General features: G+C 43.2%; 1 protein-coding gene across 3 annotated transcripts in view; it reads left to right on the plus strand.

Moving 5' to 3' along the window:
* The first annotated feature begins 448 nt into the window (after positions 1-448).
* The window catches only part of SOAT1 (sterol O-acyltransferase 1), a 47,862-nt gene continuing 25,883 nt past the window's right edge, over positions 449-22,427 (plus strand). The window contains exons 1-3 of one of the 3 annotated variants that reach the window (XM_084636560.1): positions 449-558; positions 8,264-8,396; positions 16,666-16,724. In XM_084636560.1, coding sequence (XP_084492686.1) covers positions 8,270-8,396; positions 16,666-16,724 — 186 coding nt within the window. In that variant the 5' untranslated portion in view covers positions 449-558; positions 8,264-8,269. Of the gene's footprint in view, positions 559-800; positions 970-7,928; positions 7,948-8,263; positions 8,397-16,665; positions 16,725-22,427 lie in introns of those variants that run through there. The other 2 variants (XM_084636559.1, XM_084636561.1) reach the window with 2 other exon arrangements.

A 22,427-nucleotide genomic window follows, 5' to 3' on the forward strand; every position in this document is an offset into this window, starting at 1 on the left:
ATCTGAGCAGCTTCCAGTGCGGCACTGAGAGACCCAGTTTGCTAACGTGTCACACCCGGTTCCAGCGACAGAGGGGCGAGTAGCTCCTCCAGCTGCCCTCTGGCAGGAGGGTCGCAGTCCAGTCTCGCATAGCCCACGGTACGAGCCGCCGCAGGACATACTGGCCTGGGGGAGCACCCAGGCTGGGGGAGGAGCCAGAAGGCAGAACCGTGGGGAGGAGGGCTGGAGCTGGGGGTCCCAGCCAGAGCGCGCGCACAGGCGCCTCTCACGTGCACCCCGCCCCGGCACCCCCTCTGCCCCGCCCCCAACATGCACGCTGCTCCCTTGCTCCAGCTCCTCCCCTCTGTGCAGCCGGCGCCGGCTGGTAGCCAGGGGGTGGGGCCTGGTTCTCGGGCTGGCAGCCAATGAGCGGCGACGCTCCCCACTCCTTCCCTTTGCGCGGTGACGCAGTGGAGGAGTGGGGAAGGGTGGAGCCTTCCATTCGCTCTCTCGTTTTCCCAGGTGGCGGTGCAGCTGAGGCGCGGGGGAGTCGCGCGGACCCATCTGGCTGAGGACAAGGTGACGTACCCCCGCCGCCTGGGCTGGGCGTTCGTGGGGGCAGGCTGACCTCGCCGGGGGCTCTCCGCCGGACGGGCCGGGCTCGGGTCTGCCCTGTACCCAGGCATGCGTGCGGACCGCCCCGCGCTGTGCACTGATCTCTGTCACGGCGCCGCGAGCTTGTTAATTCAGAGGCTTTAATTGGCGGCTGCTGCTGCTGGGGGTCGCGGTCCCTCGCTGGTGTGGCAGCCTTGCTGTGGGAAGCGCCAGGCTGGGAGGGGGATGCTCCTCGCAGCCCCAGGTCCGGCTGGAGTTTGGCGGGGAGGCCACCTGGCTGTCCAGAGGAGACCAGCACAGATGATAGAAGGTTCAGCTGCCCTGATGTGTGAGAAAGAGTTAAAAGACGGGAGATGTTTTAGCTTTGGGAACCTGGTAATAGTCTTAAAATTAAGGGCTGCTTTAAAGAGGACAATGATCAGTTCTCTATGTCCGCTGAAGATAGGGTGAGAAGTAATGGGCTTAATCTGCAGCAATGGAGAGGTAGCTTAGATGTTAAGAAAACTTTCCAATTATAAGGATAGTTAAGCACTGTAATAGGCGTCTAAGGGAGGCTGGGGAATCCTTTCATTGAGGTTTTTAAGAACAGGCTGGAAAAACACCGCTTATGGAAGGTCTAGGTTTAGTTGCCCCTACCTCAGCAGGGGTGGGGGGACTGGACTTGATCTCTTGAGGTCCCTTCAGTTCTATGATTCTGTAATGCTCCTTTGGCCTGCATGCAATCTGGAGGAGAGAGTCCAGGCATTACATTTGTTCTTAAAGAATGTTTTGTAATAAGTAATGTTGTTTCTCACTCACCTTGTCTGTACTGTAGTAAATAACACTGGCTTAGCAGAGAGGGAAGTCCACTTGTTACTACACAAGTGTACTGAGTGCCAGCAAAACAATAAACAGCATTTTATTTGCTGACTATAATAGGCTTGTTTTGTTTATGGGCTAACTTTATTTTAGGACCTGTGTTGTGTGAAGGGCTCTTTCAGTCTGAGGGAGCAGAATCCATGTCTGTTTTTGTTTTTCATATCAATAGTTTTATAAAACTCACTCTTTGGACAGTGAGTATTGTTAATTGTAGGCTGCAGTTTAGCTCGAAGCCATGTCACAACCTTTTTACAAGTGATTGTGTAAACACGGATGATTTAAAATATATTGTTTCTGTGCTCATGTGAAGTGCACTCATGATTGGCAATAATTAAAAAGGAAGGTGGAGAAAATCAGTGTTGTAAATGAGGTATAGTACCTGATAACTGAGTAAAAAAAAAATCTGCTGAGGGGATCTGTTCACGGTTCTGAAGCCCAGAAGGAGCATAGGGTGGGCATCAGAAAAACACACTGTTCCTTACTGAGAGGAAAGGTGAACAGAAGGGTGTGAGTAAGAGGAAGCTTGTGGAAGCAGTGATATGCTGAGCTTGTGGGAGGAAGGAAGTTAGAAGAGATTCACTGCACAGCATTCAAGGAGCCAGGGGACTGAAGAACATTTGCTTACCTGCCTGCACAGTTAAACTGGACTAGTATGGGGGGAGGAGGAGGAGCCATGTTAGGGTATGACTACACTACGGAATACGGTCGAATTTATAGAAGTCGGTTTTTAGAATTCGAGTGTGTGTCCCCCCACAGAAAATGCTCTAAGTGCATTAAGTGCATTAACTCGGCGGAGCGCTTCCACAGTACCGAGGCTAGAGTCGACTTCCGGAGCGTTGCACTGTGGGTAGCTATCCCACAGTTCCCGCAGTCTCCGCTGCCCATTGGAATTCTGGGTTGAGATCCCAGTGCCTGATGGGGCTAAAACATTGTCGCGGGTGGTTCTGGGTACATATCGTCAGGCCCCCGTTCCCTCCCTCCCTCCGTGAAAGCAAGGGCAGACAATCATTTCGCGCCTTTTTTCCTGAGTTACCTGTGCAGACGCCATACCACGGCAAGCATGGAGCCCGTTCAGGTAACCGTCACCCTATGTCTCCTGGGTGCTGGCAGATGCGGTACGGCATTGCTACACAGTAGCAGCAACCCCTTGCCTTGTGGCAGCAGACGGTACAGTACGACTGGTAGCCGTCATCGTCATGTCCGAGGTGCTCCTGGCCATGTCGGCTGGGAGCGCCTGGGCAGACATGGGCGCAGGGACTAAATTTGGAGTGACTTGACCAGGTCATTCTCTTTAGTCCTGCAGTCAGTCCTATTGAACCGTCTTCACCAGAGCGGTTAGAAGAGCACAGGAGGGCGCGGTACGCATCAGAGAAGCTTTGAAAACCAGTTTCATGACTGGCCAGGCTACGGTGTGAAAGTTCTCTGTTTCTCCTTGATGAAGCCCCCCGCCCCTTGGTTCACTCTACTTCCCTGTAAGCTAACCACCCTCCCCTCCTCCCTTCGATCACCGCTTGCAGAGGCAATAAAGTCATTGTTGCTTCACATTCATGCATTCTTTATTCATTCATCACACAAATAGAGGGATGACTACCAAGGTATCCCAGGAGGGGTGGTGGAGGAGGGAAGGAAAATGCCACACAGCACTTTAAAAGTTTACAACTTTAAAATTTATTGAATGACAGCCTTCTTTTTTTTGGGCAATCCTCTGTGGTGGAGTGGCTGGTTGGCCGGTGGCCCCCCCACCATGTTCTTGGGCGTCTCGGTGTGGAGGCTATGGAACTTGGGGAGGAAGGCAGTTGGTTACAGAGGGGCTGCAGTGGCAGTCTGTGCTCCAGCTGCCTTTGCTGCAGCTCAACCGTACACTGGAGCATACTGGTTTGGTCCTGCAGCAGCCTCAGCATTGAATCCTGCCTCCTCTCATCAAGCTGCCGCCACATTTGAGCTTCAGCCCTCTCTTCAGCCCGCCACTTACTCTCTTCAGCCCGCCACCTCTCCTCCCGGTCATTTTGTGCTTTCCTGCACTCTGACATTATTTGCCTCTACGCATTCGTCTGTGCTCTGTCAGTGTGGGAGGACAGCATGAGCTCGGAGAACATTTCATCGCGAGTGCATTTTTTTTTTTCTTTCTAAGCTTCACTAGCCTCTGGGAAGGAGAAGATCCTGTGATCATTGAAACACATGCAGCTGGTGGAGGAAAAAAAAAGGGACAGCGGTATTTAAAAAGACACATTTTATAAAACAGTGGCTACACTCTTTCAGGGTAAACCTTGCTGTTAACATTACATACACAGCACATGTGCTTTCGTTACAAGGTCGCATTTTGCCTCCTCCCACCGCGTGACTACCCCCTCAACCTTCCCCCCTCCCTGTGGCTAACAGCGGGGAACATTTCTGTTTAGCCACAGGCAAACAGCCCAGCAGGAATGGGCTCCTCTGAGTGTCCCCTGAAGAAAAGCACTCTATTTCAACCAGGTGACCATGAATTATATCTCACTCTCCTGAGGATAACACAGAGAGATAAAGAAGGGATGTTGTTTGAACGCCAGCAAACATACACTGCAATGCTTTGTTCTACAGTGATTCCCGAGTACGTGTTACTGGCCTGGAGTGGTAAAATGTCCTACCATGAAGGACGCAATAAGGCTGCCCTCCCCAGAAACCTTTTGCAAAGGCTTTAGGACTACATCTAGGAGAACCGCAAATGCTAGGGCAAAGTAATCCTTTCACATGCTTGCTTTTAAACCATGTATAGTATTTTAAAAGATACACTCACCAGAGGTCCCTTCTCCGCCTGCTGGGTCTAGGAGGCAGCCTTGGGTGGGTTCAGGGGGTACTGGCTCCAGGTCTAGGGTGAGAAACAGTTCCTGGCTGTCGGGAAAACCGGTTTCTCCGCTTGCTTGCTGTGAGCTATCTACAACCTCCTCCTCATCATCATCTTCTTCGTCCCCAAAACCTGCTTCCGTATTGCCTCCATCTCCATTGAAGGAGTCAAACAACACGGTAGTGGTGGCTGAACCCCCCTAAAATGGCATGCAGCTCATCATAGAAGCGGCATGTTTGGGGCTCTGACCCAGAGCGGCCGTTCGCCTCTCTGGTTTTCAGGTAGGCTTGCCTCAGCTCCTTCAGTTTCACGCAGCACTGCTCCCTGTTATGGCCTCTGTCCTTCATGCCCTGGGAGATTTTGACAAAGGTTTTGGCATTTTGAAAACTGGAACGGAGTTCTGATAGCACGGATTCCTCTCCCCAAACAGCGATCAGATCCCGTACCTCCCGTTCGGTCCATGCTGGAGCTCTTTTGTGATTCTGGGACTCCATCATGGTCACCTGTGCTGATGAGCTGTGCATGGTCAGCTGCAGCTTGCCACGCTGGCCAAACAGGAAATGAGATTCAAAAGTTCGCAGTTCTTTTCCTGTCTACCTGGCCAGTGCATCTGAGTTGAGAGTGCTGTCCAGAGCGATCATAATGGAGCACTCTGGGATAGCTCCCGGAGGCCAATACTGTCGAATTATGTCCACAGTACCCCAAATTCGAGCCGGCAACGTCGATTTAAGCGCTAATCCACTTGTCAGGGGTGGAGTAAGGAAATCGATTTTAAGAGCCCTTTAAGTCGAAATAAAGGGCTTCATTGTGTGGACGGGTGCAGGTTTACATCGATTTAATGCTGCTAAATTCGACCTAAAGTCCTAGTGTAGACCAGGGCTTAGTCTGTATCCACAAAAACAAGGAGTCTGGTGGCACCTTAAAGACTAACAGATTTATTTGGGCATAAGCTTTTGTGGGTAAAACACACATGGGTGTTTTACCCACAAAAGCTTATGCCCAAATAAATCTGTTAGTCTTTAAGGTGCCACCAGACTCTGTGTGTTTTTTAAACTGGACAGAGGCATAAAAAGGAAACCTGGGAGTTCTTGACAAAGAAGGGGAGGGAAAATAATTAAAAATACAAGTGTGAGGGGGTTTAGTCTGCTGCTGCTCAGTTATTTTGGTTTCTAATTTCAAGGTCTGGATTAATAGTTGTGGGTGCAGAAAGTCACTTCCCCTTAAGTGAGGGAGGTGTAACATTAAATCCTCCCTTGTCTGAGTTCTCACCTACCAGAAAAATGGGGTGATTCTTGTGTCTGTATTGTAGGTTGTTGTTTGTATTCTTTCAGACTTTCATGTGTGTCAAGGTGACACTCAGAAAGCAGTTAACCCTGTCTGCTGCAGTGCATCTGAAAATCTCTGATTTATCTTAGCCTTGTCTTGTGATTGGCTCAGCTCTAAAGGAGATTAGAGGAGAGAGATAAGTTTTCTTTTTGTTAGACTTACATGTTGACAGTTGCCAAATATTCTGCCTTCTAATACTGAGGGTGCAGATTAAGACAGACTCCCCACAAATATAATCCCTTTCTCCATGTGCAAAAACCTTATTTAATCTTGCATGATAAATGTCATTCATATCATCAAGTCTGTCTTAGGCAAGAGCTATATTTGTCTTTAAACCAAGTCTAGTGTATGGTAGTTAAACATACTGTACCTACAATACTGACTATTTTACTCTAGTTATATTCTTAAATTTACTTTCGGTGACCCCCGCCTTCCTCTTTAACTTCTATTCCCCTTCCCCTCACTATTCCAAAGCCCCTCTGGAAAGGGGTCTAGGGGTGGGTTTACCAGAGGAGAATGTGCAGTCCTTACAGCCTCTACGGAGTTGGAAGTGCTGCTTAGAAAGGTATTGAACTTTGGGCCCCCCCTCCGATGCTCCATGTGACCATGTGTTGAGTTAACACTGGACTTCTGAGTCCCCGCTAGAACTTTGATTTTTCAGGGGGTAATGGCTTCAGTACATTGGGGAATATGTGAAGTAAACACAAACTGGTTTTGCAGTGGGGTGATAGGAGCAGCAGTGGTGTACAAAGCCTGCGTGTGTGGACCATGTCCTTTTCAACCAGTTGTCTGATCCAGTGCATTATGTCTGGTACTTGGTGCGAAAATATAGTAACTCTTCCTCTAAGGTCATTTCCTGGGTAAATCTATATTAAAGCAGGTTACAGGGTGGTAGCTATGTTAGTCTGTATCAGCAAAAACAACGAGGAGTCCTTGTAGCATCTTAGACTCCAAAATTTATTTGGACATAAGCTTTCGTGGGCTAAAACCCACTTCATCAGATGTATGGAGTGGAAAATACAGTAGGCAGGTATAAATACACAGCCCATGAGAAGATGGGAGTTGCCTTACCAAGTGTGTGGGGGGGTCAGTGCTAACGAGCCAATTCAGTTAAGGTGGAAATGGCCTATTCTCAACAGTTGACAAGAAGGGGTGAATACTAAGGGAGTAATACCTGTCATCTAAATGATTATTCACACAAACTACCTGCTATTGTGTGTGTTAACAGGGAAGGTTTGCTCTTACTTCTTATAGTTCTTGATTATTTTATAGTTTCAGCTTGGGGTGTCATCTCATAAAATAGACAGGACTGGGCCTGGTTAGTAGTAGTTGCTATGGGGCTTCCAAGGAATACATAGGTGCTTCAGGAAGTGATACTGGTGGTTCAGTAGGTGGCATTCTTCCCTTTGTCTATACAGAAGCAGTGCCCAATGAGGTGTGGGGAGGAAGGGAAACTGCTGATAGAGCTGCTGTCTCTTTAATGAGAAGGGAAGCTGAAGGCCTGACCACATGTGATTGAGAGAGATCCTGTTTCTTCTTGCAAGAGTCTCAATCCTGGTTGTAGTGTTGGTAAATTTTCTTAAATGGATATTGCCTTGCAGTAGTGAGTGTAGTGCATGTGTTTATAAATATGCACACAGAGTATACTCTGATGGACCTCAGAGACATTTTGGATGCTTCTGGATGAGAGGCACTTAAATAAATGTAAGGAGCTGGTCTTATGAAAGAAAAGTGTGTGTGGTTGGTATTTTGGAAGCCCAGTCTGAACATCAGTCTCTGCAGGTGCAACTTTAGGGAGCTTCATAGATTTCCATTTTGTTACTCAAGAATAGGGCAAGATGCCATTTTTCTCTTGGTGACTGTGGGAAATAACAGCCCTCCCTCCCTTTAAAGAACAGGTCTACATTTTGAATATGGGGGTGGTGGTGCAGGAATATGTGTTACTAATAATTCAGCCTTCAGCAATGGGCCCTGCTGTTGGGTTTGGTGTGGTTTAAACAAACACAGTTCTCCCTCTTCCTGTTTCGCTGTGGTTTGCAGCACAATCATTCATTTGTCTAAATAAGGCACAAGGTTTACTGAGGACTTGGGCTTTTTTTACAGAAAGGGGAGTGTCTGGTATTCTCAGGCTTACTATTCTCTTCCATGATGCCAAAACGGAATTTGAAAAGGCAGGGAGGGGAGGAATCTCAAAACCCTCAAACCAGTGTTGAGAGGCAGGTTTTGCTATGTAAATTACCAGGAAAAATCAGTTGCATAGTGAAGCATTTTAAAGGCTTCACTTGTGAAGTGACGCTCCCAACACTGTGTTGGGAGCCCTGAGGATTCCTAGTTGCTTAAAATGAAGGGTTTGTGTATTGGAGGTGGTTTGGGAATGTGGGGGGAATTAATTTTTTACTGTCCCACTTACTGTCTAGTGTGGAGAGAAGGGGGGAGGAGGAGGTATGGTTCTTAGTACAGATTTCACTATGTAGATAGTTGAGATGGGAGAGGGGGTTAGCTTTGTTAGACTGTCAATCCCATTTATCCACTTCTTTTTTTTCTCCCCACTGCCTCCAGTGGGCAGTCAAAGGCAGGAAAAATCTAGCATATGTAATAGCTGAATAAATGCATCACGTCTGAGGCCTTTTTCTAACTAATTCTTTCCTCTCTCTTCTGTGGTAGTCTACAATGGTAGGTGAAGATTATACTTCCGTAAGACACCGCCACCCGAGTTCTACAGCACATGGGACCCCTGAGAAGCATGAAATGCAGAAGAGATCTGAGGCAGAGAGGCCATTCCAAAACTCAAACAATGGTGAGTTATTTCAGTAATGGTTCAGGGCTATCTGTACCTTCAGCCCACTCTAGTCTGGCTGAAGACATCTCCTCTGCATGACAGGCCTCTTACCTTCACCTCTTTCAAGGAGGAATCCCACAATTCTCCCACTTTCAGACTGGATCCTGCTGTACTGACTGTGATTCTTCAGCAGGGCTGGCGGGGCTGGAGCCTTCCCTTCAGGAGCTGGGAATGTGGATATGGTGACACAAAACAATCCTTTCAAAACAACATATTTTTCAATTTCATAGCAGGAACAAAGCAGAACGAGAGCAAAGGGTTATTAACACATGCATGTTATTAAGCAATCTACTTGCATTTTTTGTTTTATGTAAAGATTAGGGAGGCTTATCCAGACACCCCCACATTTGGCGACTGGGGTTCAGTCTGCTTTTATACCATCATGGGTCTCCTCCCCTGTCTTCAGGGGGCAGACCTTTTATCAGTCCCAAATGTTCTTTGTTTCCCTGTGTCTCTTGAACCTGGTCAAACTAGTTTGTGCAGCCCACCAGAGGTGGGGAGGCAGCATATCCTAGTTATAGTCCTGGATGTTTGCTAAGGAACTCCTGGCTGTGCTGCAGTCACCTTTCCTGTGGACAGTGTCAAGTAACTCCTGCTGGAATTAATCCTCGTAGTCCTATAGCAAATGATGCAATAACAAGTAGCTGGACATATAGTCATAAAATATCAGGAGCGTCTCCCATACCTTTCACACTCTCATTGGCTTGATGAAGGGGCTTCTGCAGGGCTTGCGCTTCATTTTTGGTGCAAGTGGAGGCACTTCACTGGAGCTCACTTGATGTGAACTCTTTTTCCTACTTCCCCACACAAGCTGGAAAAATAAGATTGATTACACAGAACTCAGTGTGAACTCCCCTGTCACCTTCCCCTAATTCCATCCTGTAGGAGAGGCTGGTTGATGGTGGAGTTTGAAGATTTCTTCTACCTGTGCAGGATGGTAGGAATAGCCCAATATCTAAGTTAGACAATACACTGCTTTAGCTGAGTTTTGAGGATTGGAGCGAACCTATGGAATTCACTGTTCCATTTTGCCCTTTGAAAACTTTTGAAGCACAAATAGCAAGGAATAGGATTCATTATGGGAAGACCAAACAATGAAAGCACCAATGGAACCACTAATAGGGTGGCTGTCCTGCTCTGTTGGAGGGAATCAGTCCTCCGATAATCATCAGTAGTCTGCAGCTTTGAGGTCCTCTTCAACTCTTTGCTGCTGCTGGAGTGTTCAAATAGTTGTTGCTGTGAAAGATGCCACCTTCCAGCAGAGTCTAGCTAGAAGACTATGCCTCATGCTGTTGAATGATTTGGCCACAGTCATCCACTCCGTCATGACTTCCAGGCTGGATTACTGCAACTTGCTTTATCGAGGCATGAGTGTTAGCCAGAATGAAGTAGCCAGCCTGTTTTGGCAACACCCACCACCAAGAACACATCTTTCTAGTACTGCTTCTCTCATTACTCTGGCTTCTTATAGAATTAAATTAAAAGCTAATGTTCTCATTTTTAATTCCCTCTGCAGCTGGTTGTTGGCATCTCAGCGAGTGCCTTTTTCCTTGACAACTATATCTTGCAAGTATACATGTTCCTCAGGCACTTTGGAGCTGTCATCCTTGTGGGTGAAATCTTTGAGTAGGAGATGGGCTTTCTCCGCAAGAAGGAATGGGACTTCGGAGTTTATTAACAGAGAAAATCATTGATCTTACAGGCTTCAGAATAGGCAATATTTCAGCTTAGCTATCTCAAATAAACAGAAAAGGGGTGGAACAAAAAGTGAAGTTAGAAGGAAGAGTTATAAACTTACCTATAACAAACAAAAACAACCAGGTTATTTAGGTGAGAGTGGAAAACTACAAGTGGCCTGTGGCCTAGAGTTAATTCTTAACTGTTGGGTGGCTCTACTAATCTCTTTATTTCTATTCTAGCTAGACTGAATTTGTGATGGGTGCCTTTATTAATGAAAATTACAATTGATATTTTAAATAAGGCTTACTGACTTAGATTTAAATCAGATTAATTATCTGCCCTGCTTGGAATTCTGTTTTTTGTTGATCCATATTCCTGGCGTTTGCTTCAGCAAGACCATTGTGTGGTGGTCTCTGTGGAAATCAAACGCAGAGTTGCTTTTTCTCACCGGGATCAGGTAGGATCAAACTTAAGAACACCAGTTATTCTAGGATCTGTCTTTTTCTGCTTCTCTAGTTATGGCAAAATCATTGAGGTTTAGTGAAGGAAGCCTGAAGAAGACAGAAAAAGACACCTACAGTGCTAAACTTCTTAATCTAGATAATGCTGGCACTTTCTAGCTTGCCAGTGAAATGATCACGAGTTGTGTCTGAAGTTTTTTAATCTAATTCCTTTTTGGACAGCAGCTCAATGAACCATGCCCTCTGTGACCTGCATGTACTTTTAAGTAGTTCATTTGAGCTATTTAGTCACTGGAGTCATAACATGCCTGCATTGGCTCGCTGTAAAAATTAACTTAACTCAGTAAACACTATTAGTAGTTATTAACATGTATTGTGTATTGCAAATGGAGAACTTGTTAAATTGAATAGTATGGTAGCCTTGCACCTAAGTAATTGTAGGTTAGTTTAACTTAAGGCAGGTAGTGTTCTATTTAGTGGTTGGCATAAAGGATTGAGAATTGGGACTAAGATCTCATCTCACTTCTGCTACTGACTTGGTATGTGACCTTAGACAAATTATTTAACCTCTAGCTGTTTCCCCCCTTTGTAAAATAAGGATAATTTGTCTTCCTCAGTAGTGAGGTGTAATATTTTAAGCTCGTTCAGATCCTGGGGTGAAAGGTGTCTTACAAGTGCAAAGTATATGTCAAAGCCCTTGGGCTATTCTTGAATTACTTTTTTCAGTTAAAACACTAAATTTTTCTAGCTATGTGCATTGCATCATGCATCTATAAAACACCTGCTAGAATTGTGCATTTAGATGGCTATCTCACTGTCCTTTGTGTGTAAAGATGAATTCTACGCATCTTCACATTATGTAGTTGTTGGAGGCTGTTTGACATATGCCTGGGGGTTTGCAATACACAAGACTGAAGTTTTGTAAGTCTCTTGTATGACTTCTGAAAGGAAGGCCCTATTCAGAGAAGTGACATTCCAGGAGTGGCCACCTAACTGCAGACGCTTCGTTGGAGAAATCCATTTTACCTATGGGTGGTTCTCTTATTTGATTTACTTATATAGTGAGAGGGTATCTCCCATATTAGGTCATCTAAACCCTTAGAGGCATGTCTTTTTGTTTTTCTTTTTTTTCCTAAGTTTTCACCAGCTCAGGTGTTGAACAAGAAGAAGAGACATGTTTAATTTTCAGATGGAGAGTTGTGTTTACAGAGATAGCACTCTTAAATACCATTTTTGAAGGTGCTTTACAAAACGTAAGCCCACTTTAAACCATATTGTCTCTCAAAGAAGATCCTGCAAGTTTGTTTGCTAGTCTCATTGGTTGGGTTGTTTCCCCTTTAATTAGCACCCTACCCTATTTTAAAGGTCAGTATCTAGGCGTTCTTAATTTCTGCTATGCTAACATAGTTTACAGTTTTGCAATGAGAGGATGTTGTAACCTGTAAGTCATTTAAGTATGACTTCCCTTGTGGGTAGGTCTTAAATTTCAGTTCCAAAGAGACCCATTTTAAATCAATTTTATGACCTCAACTCAGACAGATCATCATGTGTGGATTCCTCCTCCAGTCAAATGTTCCTTGTGAGTAAGCAACAATTTATGTAACAGAAAATAAATGAACTGTCCCCTTTTTCTGTACACACGTGTATTTGTATGTTGACTCACTTTTATAAGTTTTTTTTGAGCAGTATTAAATAGGAGACGGAGCTCTTGGTGTGGTGTTTTTTTAAGAGATTTGATTTCCAGGGCAAATCACAATTTAGCTATTCTACTTCTTTGTTTTAACTTTTTAGTACATTTAAATATTTGTAGTCAACGTACATACTGTAACATGAGAACAGTGAAAATGACTGTTTTGGATATTTAGATTCTGTTAAGACAGTTTCTGGGTTTCTCTGTTTCTGGCCCAGAGTCTGTGGGTCCGTCTTTCTTGAGGATTCTTGGGTTTGCTGATCTGTCCAGTTGTAATCCACATTTTGAATGTTGATAGTCATGATGTTAACCACCGTTATATCAAACTCACTTCCCTTCCTTTCTCTCCCACTCGTTATTCTTAACAGTGCTCCTTTGGTGTTACTTTAGTATAATTCCCCCTTAGTTAATAGAGCTGGTTCAACAACTTTCAAAATCATTCACCAAAAAGGATAAACTTTTCACAGAATCTTTTTGACTAGTTGTAATTTTTGAGGTTTCTAATTAAATGATCTAACAGTAAAACGTATGCTAAATTCAAAGCTGTGACTTAATAGTAAATGTTTCAGTTTCTTCCTTGTGTGCTCTAGGTCAATTTCAGACTAATGTATAGTAGGTTGTGAGAGATAAAGGAGAGAGTGGGCTTTTTGGCTACAAATATCTATTTACTCTTCTATCCTCTGAATCTTAGTCAAATTATCTCTGAAATCAGAATTGCCTGCATTTAATAATGTAGTAATCTTAAATGCTGGGCTAAGTCTTAAGTTGTAGAGGTGGGGAAGTTGCCTGGCAACCAGAAAATCTCTATTTTTGGTAACTTTCAGCAAGATGATCTTGATATATTTGCAGTAGTGTTTGTGGCACTGGCAGACCAGGTGCCAGCTCATGCCAAGGCCCCTAGACCTCATTGAACACTGACAAAAGTGTCGTTGGACACCTGTCTGACTCACCTGCATGTTAGTATTGGTATTAGATTTATAGAGATGGGTTTAGTGTTTGGACTTTATGAAATGCTTGTGAGTTGCTGCATCCATTAATCTCACTTATAATGTTTAAACCATGTTATAAGGTAATATTTAAGTGTTTGCTATGAAACTGGAAACCCTCAGAGTCAGGAGAGAAGCATTAACAAGTGTGAAATACTAGTTCACCACAAGAGATGTTTTCTGCCCAGCAAAGGAAGGCCCATAGACACCAGACAAACCATTGTGGAACACTGTGGGTGAAATCAAACAGTCACTACTCTCTTGAAAGAATTCCCAGGGAAAAATGATATGGTGTTTTGTCTTTTATCTCCTGTGGACGAACATTTTTCACAAAACGATCTGACCTCTGTCCTCATCCTCAAAGGAAACCTGCACAACAGTTTCAAAAGACGAGTTGGGAGCTTAAATTCATAACTTAGCTAGACATTGAAAATGATAGTTTTACTAAATATGCTGGATTTATGGCTTATTACAACAATCTGAAACCCATGAACCCCTTCCCCCACCACCTTGAATGGTGTCTCACAATATGTGGAACTATTTATACTGAACAATCTATTCCATCTTATATTTAGCTGTGATGCTCTTAGTACCTTTCCCAGACCTGAAGAAGAGCTTGCCCCTCTCATCAACAGAAGTTGGTCCAATAAAAGCTATTACCTCATCCACCTTGTCTCTCTAATATCCTGGGACAAGCACGGATGCAACAACACTACAAAATAATGGAAAAAGTTGTATTACAACACAGTATACTTCTGCGCTCCTGTTAAAACTATAAAAAATTCTCTGAAGCATAACTGAGCCACTATTTCTTACTGTTCCTTCAGTTTTCTTAGTATGCTGTTTCTGGCTGCCTATTATATTGGGTGTAACAAGTTTCTGGTGTAAAGTTCTTCATGCAAGTGGCAAAGCTTTAAATACAGGATGACAAGCATTACAGTGAATGTGAAAGTCACAAATTCAGGCACCAAAGAGATTAATTTTTTTTATGGGTTGATTTATAAACTGGCCTCCCCTTAGCGAGATAGACAGGCCAATATTTATTTCTCTATATACTTATTAGTGTAACTGTGGATTTTCTGGGGGGAGGTGGTTCAAGATTTGTTTCTATTAAAGTCTTTACACCTGTTTGCTAAGAATCCTTTGCTTAATAAGAAACTTGAGAAGTGCTTTTTACTTAAAAAGGTAGCAACATGTTAAGGTCTTGTTTGGAGGGTTATGTGCTGCTAGTGAACTACTATTCCATTTCTACCTAGCCATTCTGAATTAGTTGCAAGATTATGATGAGAAAACTACAGAAAAGGCCCACACAGACACATGTGGCCTTGTAAAAGTTGTTTATCACTGTTTCAGGGTTGGCCAAGTTTAGGAACCTTGGCAAGGCTTATGTAGTTGTAAACAAAAAACATTCCAAAAGCCAAAATGTTATCAGTTGTTCCCATCCTTTACCATTTAGCGTCCTTACTCTGAATTCAACTGTTGGGATATTGTGTTCCTTAGTGAGTGATAACCAGATACAGGCACTGTGCCTAGCAGGAAACACAGCTCTTGCATAGCAAGGCCTTGGTTATTCATTATGTAAAAGCCAGAACAACACCTCCCATCTGTTTTGCTACAACGTATTAGAATAGAATACTCTAAATATTTAAATTTCCATTTGCAAGGAACTGCTACAGTTCTCACAGAACAAGGATCTAATCAACACTGTTCTTTGTGTGCAACCCTATAGTAATATACCTACATGCATACATGATGGAAAGATTTCCAGTAAGATAATATGCTTCAGATTCAAACTTCCAAAGGGTGGTTATAAATATGGATAACATCTGGACTCTGTCCTTTAAGCACAGTGATAAACATTAAATGGTGTATGGTTCTTTGAGTACTGTATCTTTGCTTCAAGATGTGTAGGCATCTTGGTGTATTTTTCCCACTGAGTTTTATTTCCAAACTGCCCTTCTGCAGGGAGTCTGTTAATTTTTGTCTCTTGTACTTTCTTGTTACCCAAATCTGCTAGGATCTGGTCGTCTTGTTGTGGCCCAAGCTCATCCATTGTTTCTTGCAGTCAGTGTGACTTATTACTTAGATTGTTTGCTCTTTGCCACAGGAACCTTCTGTTTGTTTTGTGTGTGCATAGCAGCTACAACAGTGGGGTCCTGGTCCACAATTGCAGCTCTTAGGTGCTGTGATAATTAAGCCCAAGGGCCTGGCTACACTGGAAACTTCAAAGCGCTGTCACAGGAGCGCTCCCGTGGCAGCACTTTGAAGTGCGGGTGTGGTCGTGCGTGAGTGCTGGGAGAGAGCTCTCCCAGTATTTCTGGTAATCCACCTCCACGAGTTGGAGTGGCTCCCAGTGCCCAGAGCCTGTTTACACTAGTGCTTTAAAGTGCTCTAACTTGCTGCGCTCAAGCGGGTGATTTTTCACACCCCTGAGCCAGCAAGTTGGAGCGCTATAAAATGTAAGTGTAGCCAAGCCCTAAGATTTTGTCTCACATTTTTAGTAAGTCAGACAGGTCATGGGCTTCTGTTAATTTTTCTTTATTGCCTGTGACCTATCCATGACTTTTATTAAAAATATGCATGACAAAATGGGGAGCTCTGGGATCCCCACAGCACCCTGGGGCCCCCGCCTTAGACCTGCGGGGTCCCCGCACTGCCCATGGCTCCCAGTTTGGGGCATCCCCACCACCAGTGGTGCCTGGGAGCGCCCGGGGCACTCCTGCGGCGTCTCGGAGCTTGGGGCCCCCACAGTTCCCAACCATGACGGGCTGCGGGGAGACCCTGCAGGTGCCATGAGCTCCAGTCACGGAGGTCTCTGGAACTCACAGATTCTACGACTTCCATGACCAAATCATAGCCCTAATGATGATACAAATAAATGACATACTGAAAATGACTCTAGGTTATGGTTAGCAATGGGCAAAAGTAAGTTTCCAAAATCTAGCACTGGCATGATCTAATACGAAGATGCAGCTGGTTTGTCACCTGACTAATTTGAACTCCTGTGGTTAACTCTGACAAGCGTGTGTGCATTTATCCTCTTGCTTGTATCAAAAATAAGAGTAGTGATTGGCTCCTGGTGAACCTTAAAAATATTTGATGTTGGGGGTGGAGGGAGAAGACTTGACACTTGTGAAGTTTATTGAGTGCTTGGGTTTCAGCAGTTTAATAAAATCACCATCCACGTAAAACACCAAAATGCTCCTGGCTTCTAAACTTCCTACAGCTCTGTCAGTCCCGAGCTTAATGGGGCCCTTGGCTTATCAGAGACAAAGTTAATGGTAAATTCAGTTTCTATGAGCTGGGTATGCTGTTCCTTCTTTTCTCTTTTTGTGCTTCTGAGCATCTTTATTGGCCATGTCATATCTACTGAAAACATAACTGTTAAATACTTGCTTTTCCTCCTTTAGGTTGGGTTGATGTTGACCACGGGATAACAAAGAAAATGCAGCTAATAGCAGAGGCTGAGGTAAATATTTCTTAACATTTACTTGGTTGAGAGGGATCCAGACTCCTGGAAAACATGAAATGCCATTGTCTTATGTTTGTCTGTTGTTGGTTTAATGTTCTAGAATGCCATCCTTTCAGACATCACTTAGGAGTAGTGGTTTTACACAAGCCTTTATTCTCCCCTACCTATTCCTGTGCCCTGTACAGCATTAGTGACATCTCTGTCAAAATATTAACTCGGCTATTTGTTTTTCTTTCTCAGCCTGTGTTGTACTTGGGCCCCAAAAGCTTAATTCTACAAATAAGCATGTGAACTTTGATACCCATATCCAAATTGACTTGCTTTGGCTGTATTACCCCTTGACCATATAGCTGGGACTGCTATTTTTGGCAATCTGTAGGTTTAATGTTTAAAGGAAAAAGTTCCTCATGATGTTCAATCCAGTGAATGGGCTACTCACTGCCTGGTACTCTTGCCTGTTGCTGTGGAGCTAGCTAAGATACTTTCTCCCACCCTTTTTAGCAGGGAGCCCTGCACTCCTTCAGCAGCCGGAGGTGACTCTCCTAGTGCAGACAGGGTTGTGTTGTCCATAAATGTTTGTGAGCAGGACATGCAGACAGTCTGTTGTAGATTCTAATTTCTAGAGAATTTCTTCATTCTTCATGACGCCTTTTTTAAAGGGGACCTACTAGAATATCCCAGCTTCTAACATAATAGTCTGTGCAACAGTAGTGTGGTTTTTAACAGTGACTTAATTCCCTGCAGACTACATCTGGCAGCGTTCTCCTGAATTATGTGCTTGGTCACTCTACAGTGATATGGGGTTAAAAGTACTACCAATTTCTGGTAGAGTGGGGAAGCAGCTTTTTCCCTCAAGGTGCTTGTCTACTGAATGCCCTATTTATCTTTGCTGTTTAGAGCATTTGACATATGTCTACAGGATGAGATTTTAATACTAGTAGTTCACTTTTAAAGGATGACTGTTCAAAGCAATAGGCCCAGAGTTGAACTGCCTCTTAAAGAGAATCACTTTAAGTTCTCTAGATTCTGAAATTTAAAATTCTTCCAATATAAAGGCAGCAACATAAAGTAACATCTCAGTTGAGTCGTCACAACCACAAATCCAGGGCTGCTTTTGTTAGGGATGTGGGGGCACAAGCTTGTTTGCATGTCCTGCTCTGATCTTCGAATGGGAAGGCAAACTATCAACACTTAGTCATGTGTTCAGAGAGACTTCTGGCTTCCTAGCCTGAATAATATCACTTTTAATAAACTGTATATTCAGCCAGTGTCTTCCCTATTGGAAGTGATGTTGGCATTTGCTACTTTAAACTTCTATAGGGCTTCCTTTTCCTGTCCAAGCATCTCCTGCCTAGAAGGTTTTGAAATGAATATCAGAAAAAAACATGTTTTCTTCACTTTACTTAAGAATATGTAAAATACTTTGGAACACCAAGGGAAACTCCTTTGCCATCTTCCCTTCCCTGGGAATGGAGTAGAGAACTTTGATATAGGAATGAATTTTTATACTTGATCAGAAAAAGAAATTATACACACTTCCACAGTCCTCCTTCCCACATTATTTTCCCAACTCTCCATTGGCTTTATTAAACCATTTGTTAAACCTTTCCCCCCATGGTTGCCATTATCCTTGTTAAGACAAAGAAGGAATTTCCAAACCTTTCCATGCTATTCTGCAAGGGTGCCCTGTATCCATACTAAGTGGGGCAGCATTGAGTTCCACTCTTCATCCTAGCAACCAGTTTTCTTGTGTTCGCATGTTCTTCCTGACACACTGTGCCTTACTCACACTTATTAACATCACAAGTGTTCCACAGCAGTGATCTGTAATTTCACAATCTTACTTGATGCCAGAGAATGAATAACTCTTAGAAGGAAAGGTGAATGCCCTTGCCTTGGGGAAGTCTCATTTCGCAATCTTGGTGGTATGGCGAGTGGGTGATGAACATGCAGTTTCATTATATGATAGGGGTAACTAAAGTGAATTTGAAGGCATGTCACAAGAGGGGAAGATGCCTCTATATGCATTTTGGTGCACTAATGTGGCCAAGTTTAGGATTTCAATGAGGTGAACAGTTTTGAAGCTTTAAAATGTTCTTGGCAATTGGCAACTCTCCTGACTTAAATTTTATATTTTTTATATCTATACATACACACTGTAAATCTTTATTAAGCTGACGTGACATTTTCTGCATTCCATTGGTATTTCACTTGTACTTAAAGTACTGCACAGGATCTTTTCGGGGGGATAAGGCAAAGCACCACATTTATTGGTAATACATGTATCAATCAATACTGTATCATATGCATATGATATATATTACACTCATGCACACACAAGCACACTCTGTCTTGTTGTTGTTACCAACTAGTTGCTCCCCTTAACCTCACTAGCCAAGTGAGTTAGATGGGGGAGGGGTGGAGCCGGGCTTCTGTCCATCCGGATCGATGCTGCAATGTTGACGAGATCCGGGATCCTCTGCAAGACGCTTCACATTTATAGCAGCTTCCCTCTCATGCAAATCTATACCACAGATGCAAAATCTGGTCTGTCAGTTGGTCATCTGTGGCGCTTCCTTCTGGGTGTTGTCTTAATGCTGCCACATTTATTTTCAAAGAGGGTGTTTTGAAAAGAAGGTGTTCGCTTCTAACTCCCAAGGCCCTCTTCTTTAATGAGCCCACTTGACAAGCTTTATTGTTCTTCAGTCTGGCTTCCATCCCCTCTCCAATTGTTGCAGCTGCCTGGAGGTGCTTGCCTTCCATGCCTTACTCATTCATTCAACAGGGCAATTGATTAAAAGGGGGGAGATCTGATTCTACTCCTAGTGAAAAGACATTTTTCTTCTACCTTAATTATCCTTAGGGGCTATAACATTATATTAAGGCTCAGTACAAAGTTCCTCTATCAAAGGACTTGATACAAAGTTGTATGAAAATAGAGGTTATATATGGAAAGACTTAATACAAGGTTATATGAAGAGGCGTAATACAAAGTCATATGAAAATGATACAGTTACGCAAAGATACTTAATGCAGAGATTTATCTACACACTGAGGCCCACTTAGCATGCATGCATATATGTAATATATATATAAAAATGTATGCATGCTAAGAGGGCCTCAGTGAGACACCAATGGAATGCAGAAAATGTCAATATCAGCTTAATATTTACCTTTTTTGTAGGGTTGTTTATTAATCGCTGTTAACTCATGCAATTAACTAAAAAATTAATTGTGATTTATCATAGTTTTAATTGCACATCTAAACAATTATAGAATACCAATTGAAATTTATTAAATTTTGGATGTTTTTCTACATTTTCAAATATAATGATTTCAGTTACAACACCGAATACGAAGTGTACAGTGCTCACTTTATATTTATCATTTTTAGTGCAATTTTTTATTACATAAGATAGTATTTTTCAGTTCACCTCATACAAGTACTGTAGAACAATCTCTTTATTGTGAAAGTGCAACTTACAAATGTAGATTTTTTTGTTTGGTTTTTTTGAGTGTAATTATGTATGTCACAAATCCACTCGGTTCTACTTCTTGTTCAGCTAATCTCTAAGACAAACAAGTTTGTTTACATTTGCAACATATAATACTGCCTGCTTCTTATTTACAGTGTGACTGGAAATTGAGAACAGGCACTTGCATGGCACTGCTGTATCCGGCCTCGCAAGATACTTATGTGCCAGATGCGCTAAAGATTCATATGCTCCTTCGTGCTTTGGCCTCCATTCTAGAGGACGTGCTTCCATGCTGATGACACTCGTTTTTTGTTTTTTGTTTTTTTAAAAAGTGTTAATTAAATTTGAGACTGAACTCCTTGGAGGAGAATTGTGTGCCCCTTGTTTTTACCCACATTCTGCTATATATTTCATGTTATAGTAGTCTCGGATGATGACCCAGCTCATGTTCATTTTTTAAGAACACTTTCACTGCAGATTTGACAAAACACAAAAAAGGTATAAATGTGAGATTTCTAAAGATAGCTACCACACTTGAAATCTGAAATGCCTTCCAAAATCTGAGTGGGACTGGGTGTGGAACGTGCTTTCAGAAGTCTTAAAAGCGCAACATTCTGGTGGGGAAACTACAGAACCCGAACCACCAAAAAAGAAAATCAACCTTCTGCTGGTGGCATTTGACTTCAATGATGAAAATGAACATGCATTGGTCCGCAGTGCTTTGGCTTGTTATCCAGCAGAACCCATCAGCATGGAAGCATGTCCTCTGGAATGGTGGTTGGAGCATGAAGGGACATATGAATCTTTAGTGCATCTGGCATGTAAACATCTTGCGATGCTGGTTCTCACTTTCAGGTAATGTAAATGAGAAGTGGGCAGCATGATCTCCTGAAAATGTAAACAAACTTGTTTGAGCAATTGGCTGAAGAAGAAGTAGGACTGAGTGGACTTCGTTTTATTTTTGAGTGCAGTAATTTTTTTTGTACATAATTCTACATTTGTAAGGTCAACTTTCATGATAGAGATTGCACTACAGTACTTGTACTAGGTGAACTGAAAAATACTATTGTTTTTACAGTGCAAATATTTGTAATATAAAATAAAGTAAGCACTCTACACCTTGTATTCTGTTGTAATTCAAATCAATATATTTGAAAATGTAGAAAACATCCAAAATATTTAAATAAATGGTATTCTGTTTAACTGTGTGATTAATCATGATTATTTTTTTAATAACTTGACAGCCCTATTTTTTGGGGGGGGCATATAGCGTGAGGGAGATGGGGAGCAAATTTCCTGCCACACCTTAGCTTTGTGACATTATCAGAAAATCTGGTGGTGGTAGAGGCTGATGGGCTACAGAAAGCCCTCTAGCTTAAACAGTTTGTTGTGGAATGAATTCTGTTCATGGGGAAAATATGGCAGCAAACTAACTTGGGAACAATTAAATATGAATATGGAAAATCTTTTATTAGCAGTCAACCACACTTAACCCGTGTGCAGCCACAGCTTCAATGAGATACTATGTAGCTGTTTAAAAAGGGGTCAGTTTAGCAATCTCAAAGACTCTAATTCAGGAAAGCATTTAAGCATATACTTAATGTGCTTTCCTGAATCTTGGCCTAAAGCAGAGGACCCCAAATTGTGGGGCGCGACTGGGGCCTGGGCCAGCCCCCATGGGTGGGGGGGGTGCGGGAAGGGAGTGCCACCCATCTCTGCTCCTGGCCCCCTTACTGCTGTTCATGCTGCCCCCTTCCCCCCAAGCTGCAGACTCGCTTCTGGGGGTGGGGGGGAGGAACAGGAGTAAAGGGGGACACGATCCTGAAAAGTTTGGGGACCACTGGCCTAAAGTAAGATTCAATTGCTCATGGACAGAGCTGCACACAAGAAGACAACATGCACAAGCTAATTACTGATCACTTTTTCAGGTAACTTTTGAAAATTCAGAATTTAAACAGCAAATTCTTACCTATCTTAGGGTTTTATAGTGCTACCTGTCACCATAGTGTCTGTGTGCTTTCCATGTAAAATCAGTAGCAAAATCCTTAGCAGATTTTTGTGGAGCCTCTGACATTTCTCTTTTCTCAGTGTGAACTGTTGCTGGAATCTAAACTTGGGTCCAAATTTTCAAATGCAGGAGCTTTGAGTTAGATCCCTAATTATAGATTTAGGCCCTAATAAGTACCTGTCTTTGAGGTGCCTAAATCCAACTGACTTGAATGAG

This window comes from Lepidochelys olivacea (assembly GCF_965140295.1).
Source record: "Lepidochelys olivacea isolate rLepOli2 genome assembly, chromosome: 8".
NCBI classification, from domain to species: domain Eukaryota; kingdom Metazoa; phylum Chordata; order Testudines; family Cheloniidae; genus Lepidochelys; species Lepidochelys olivacea.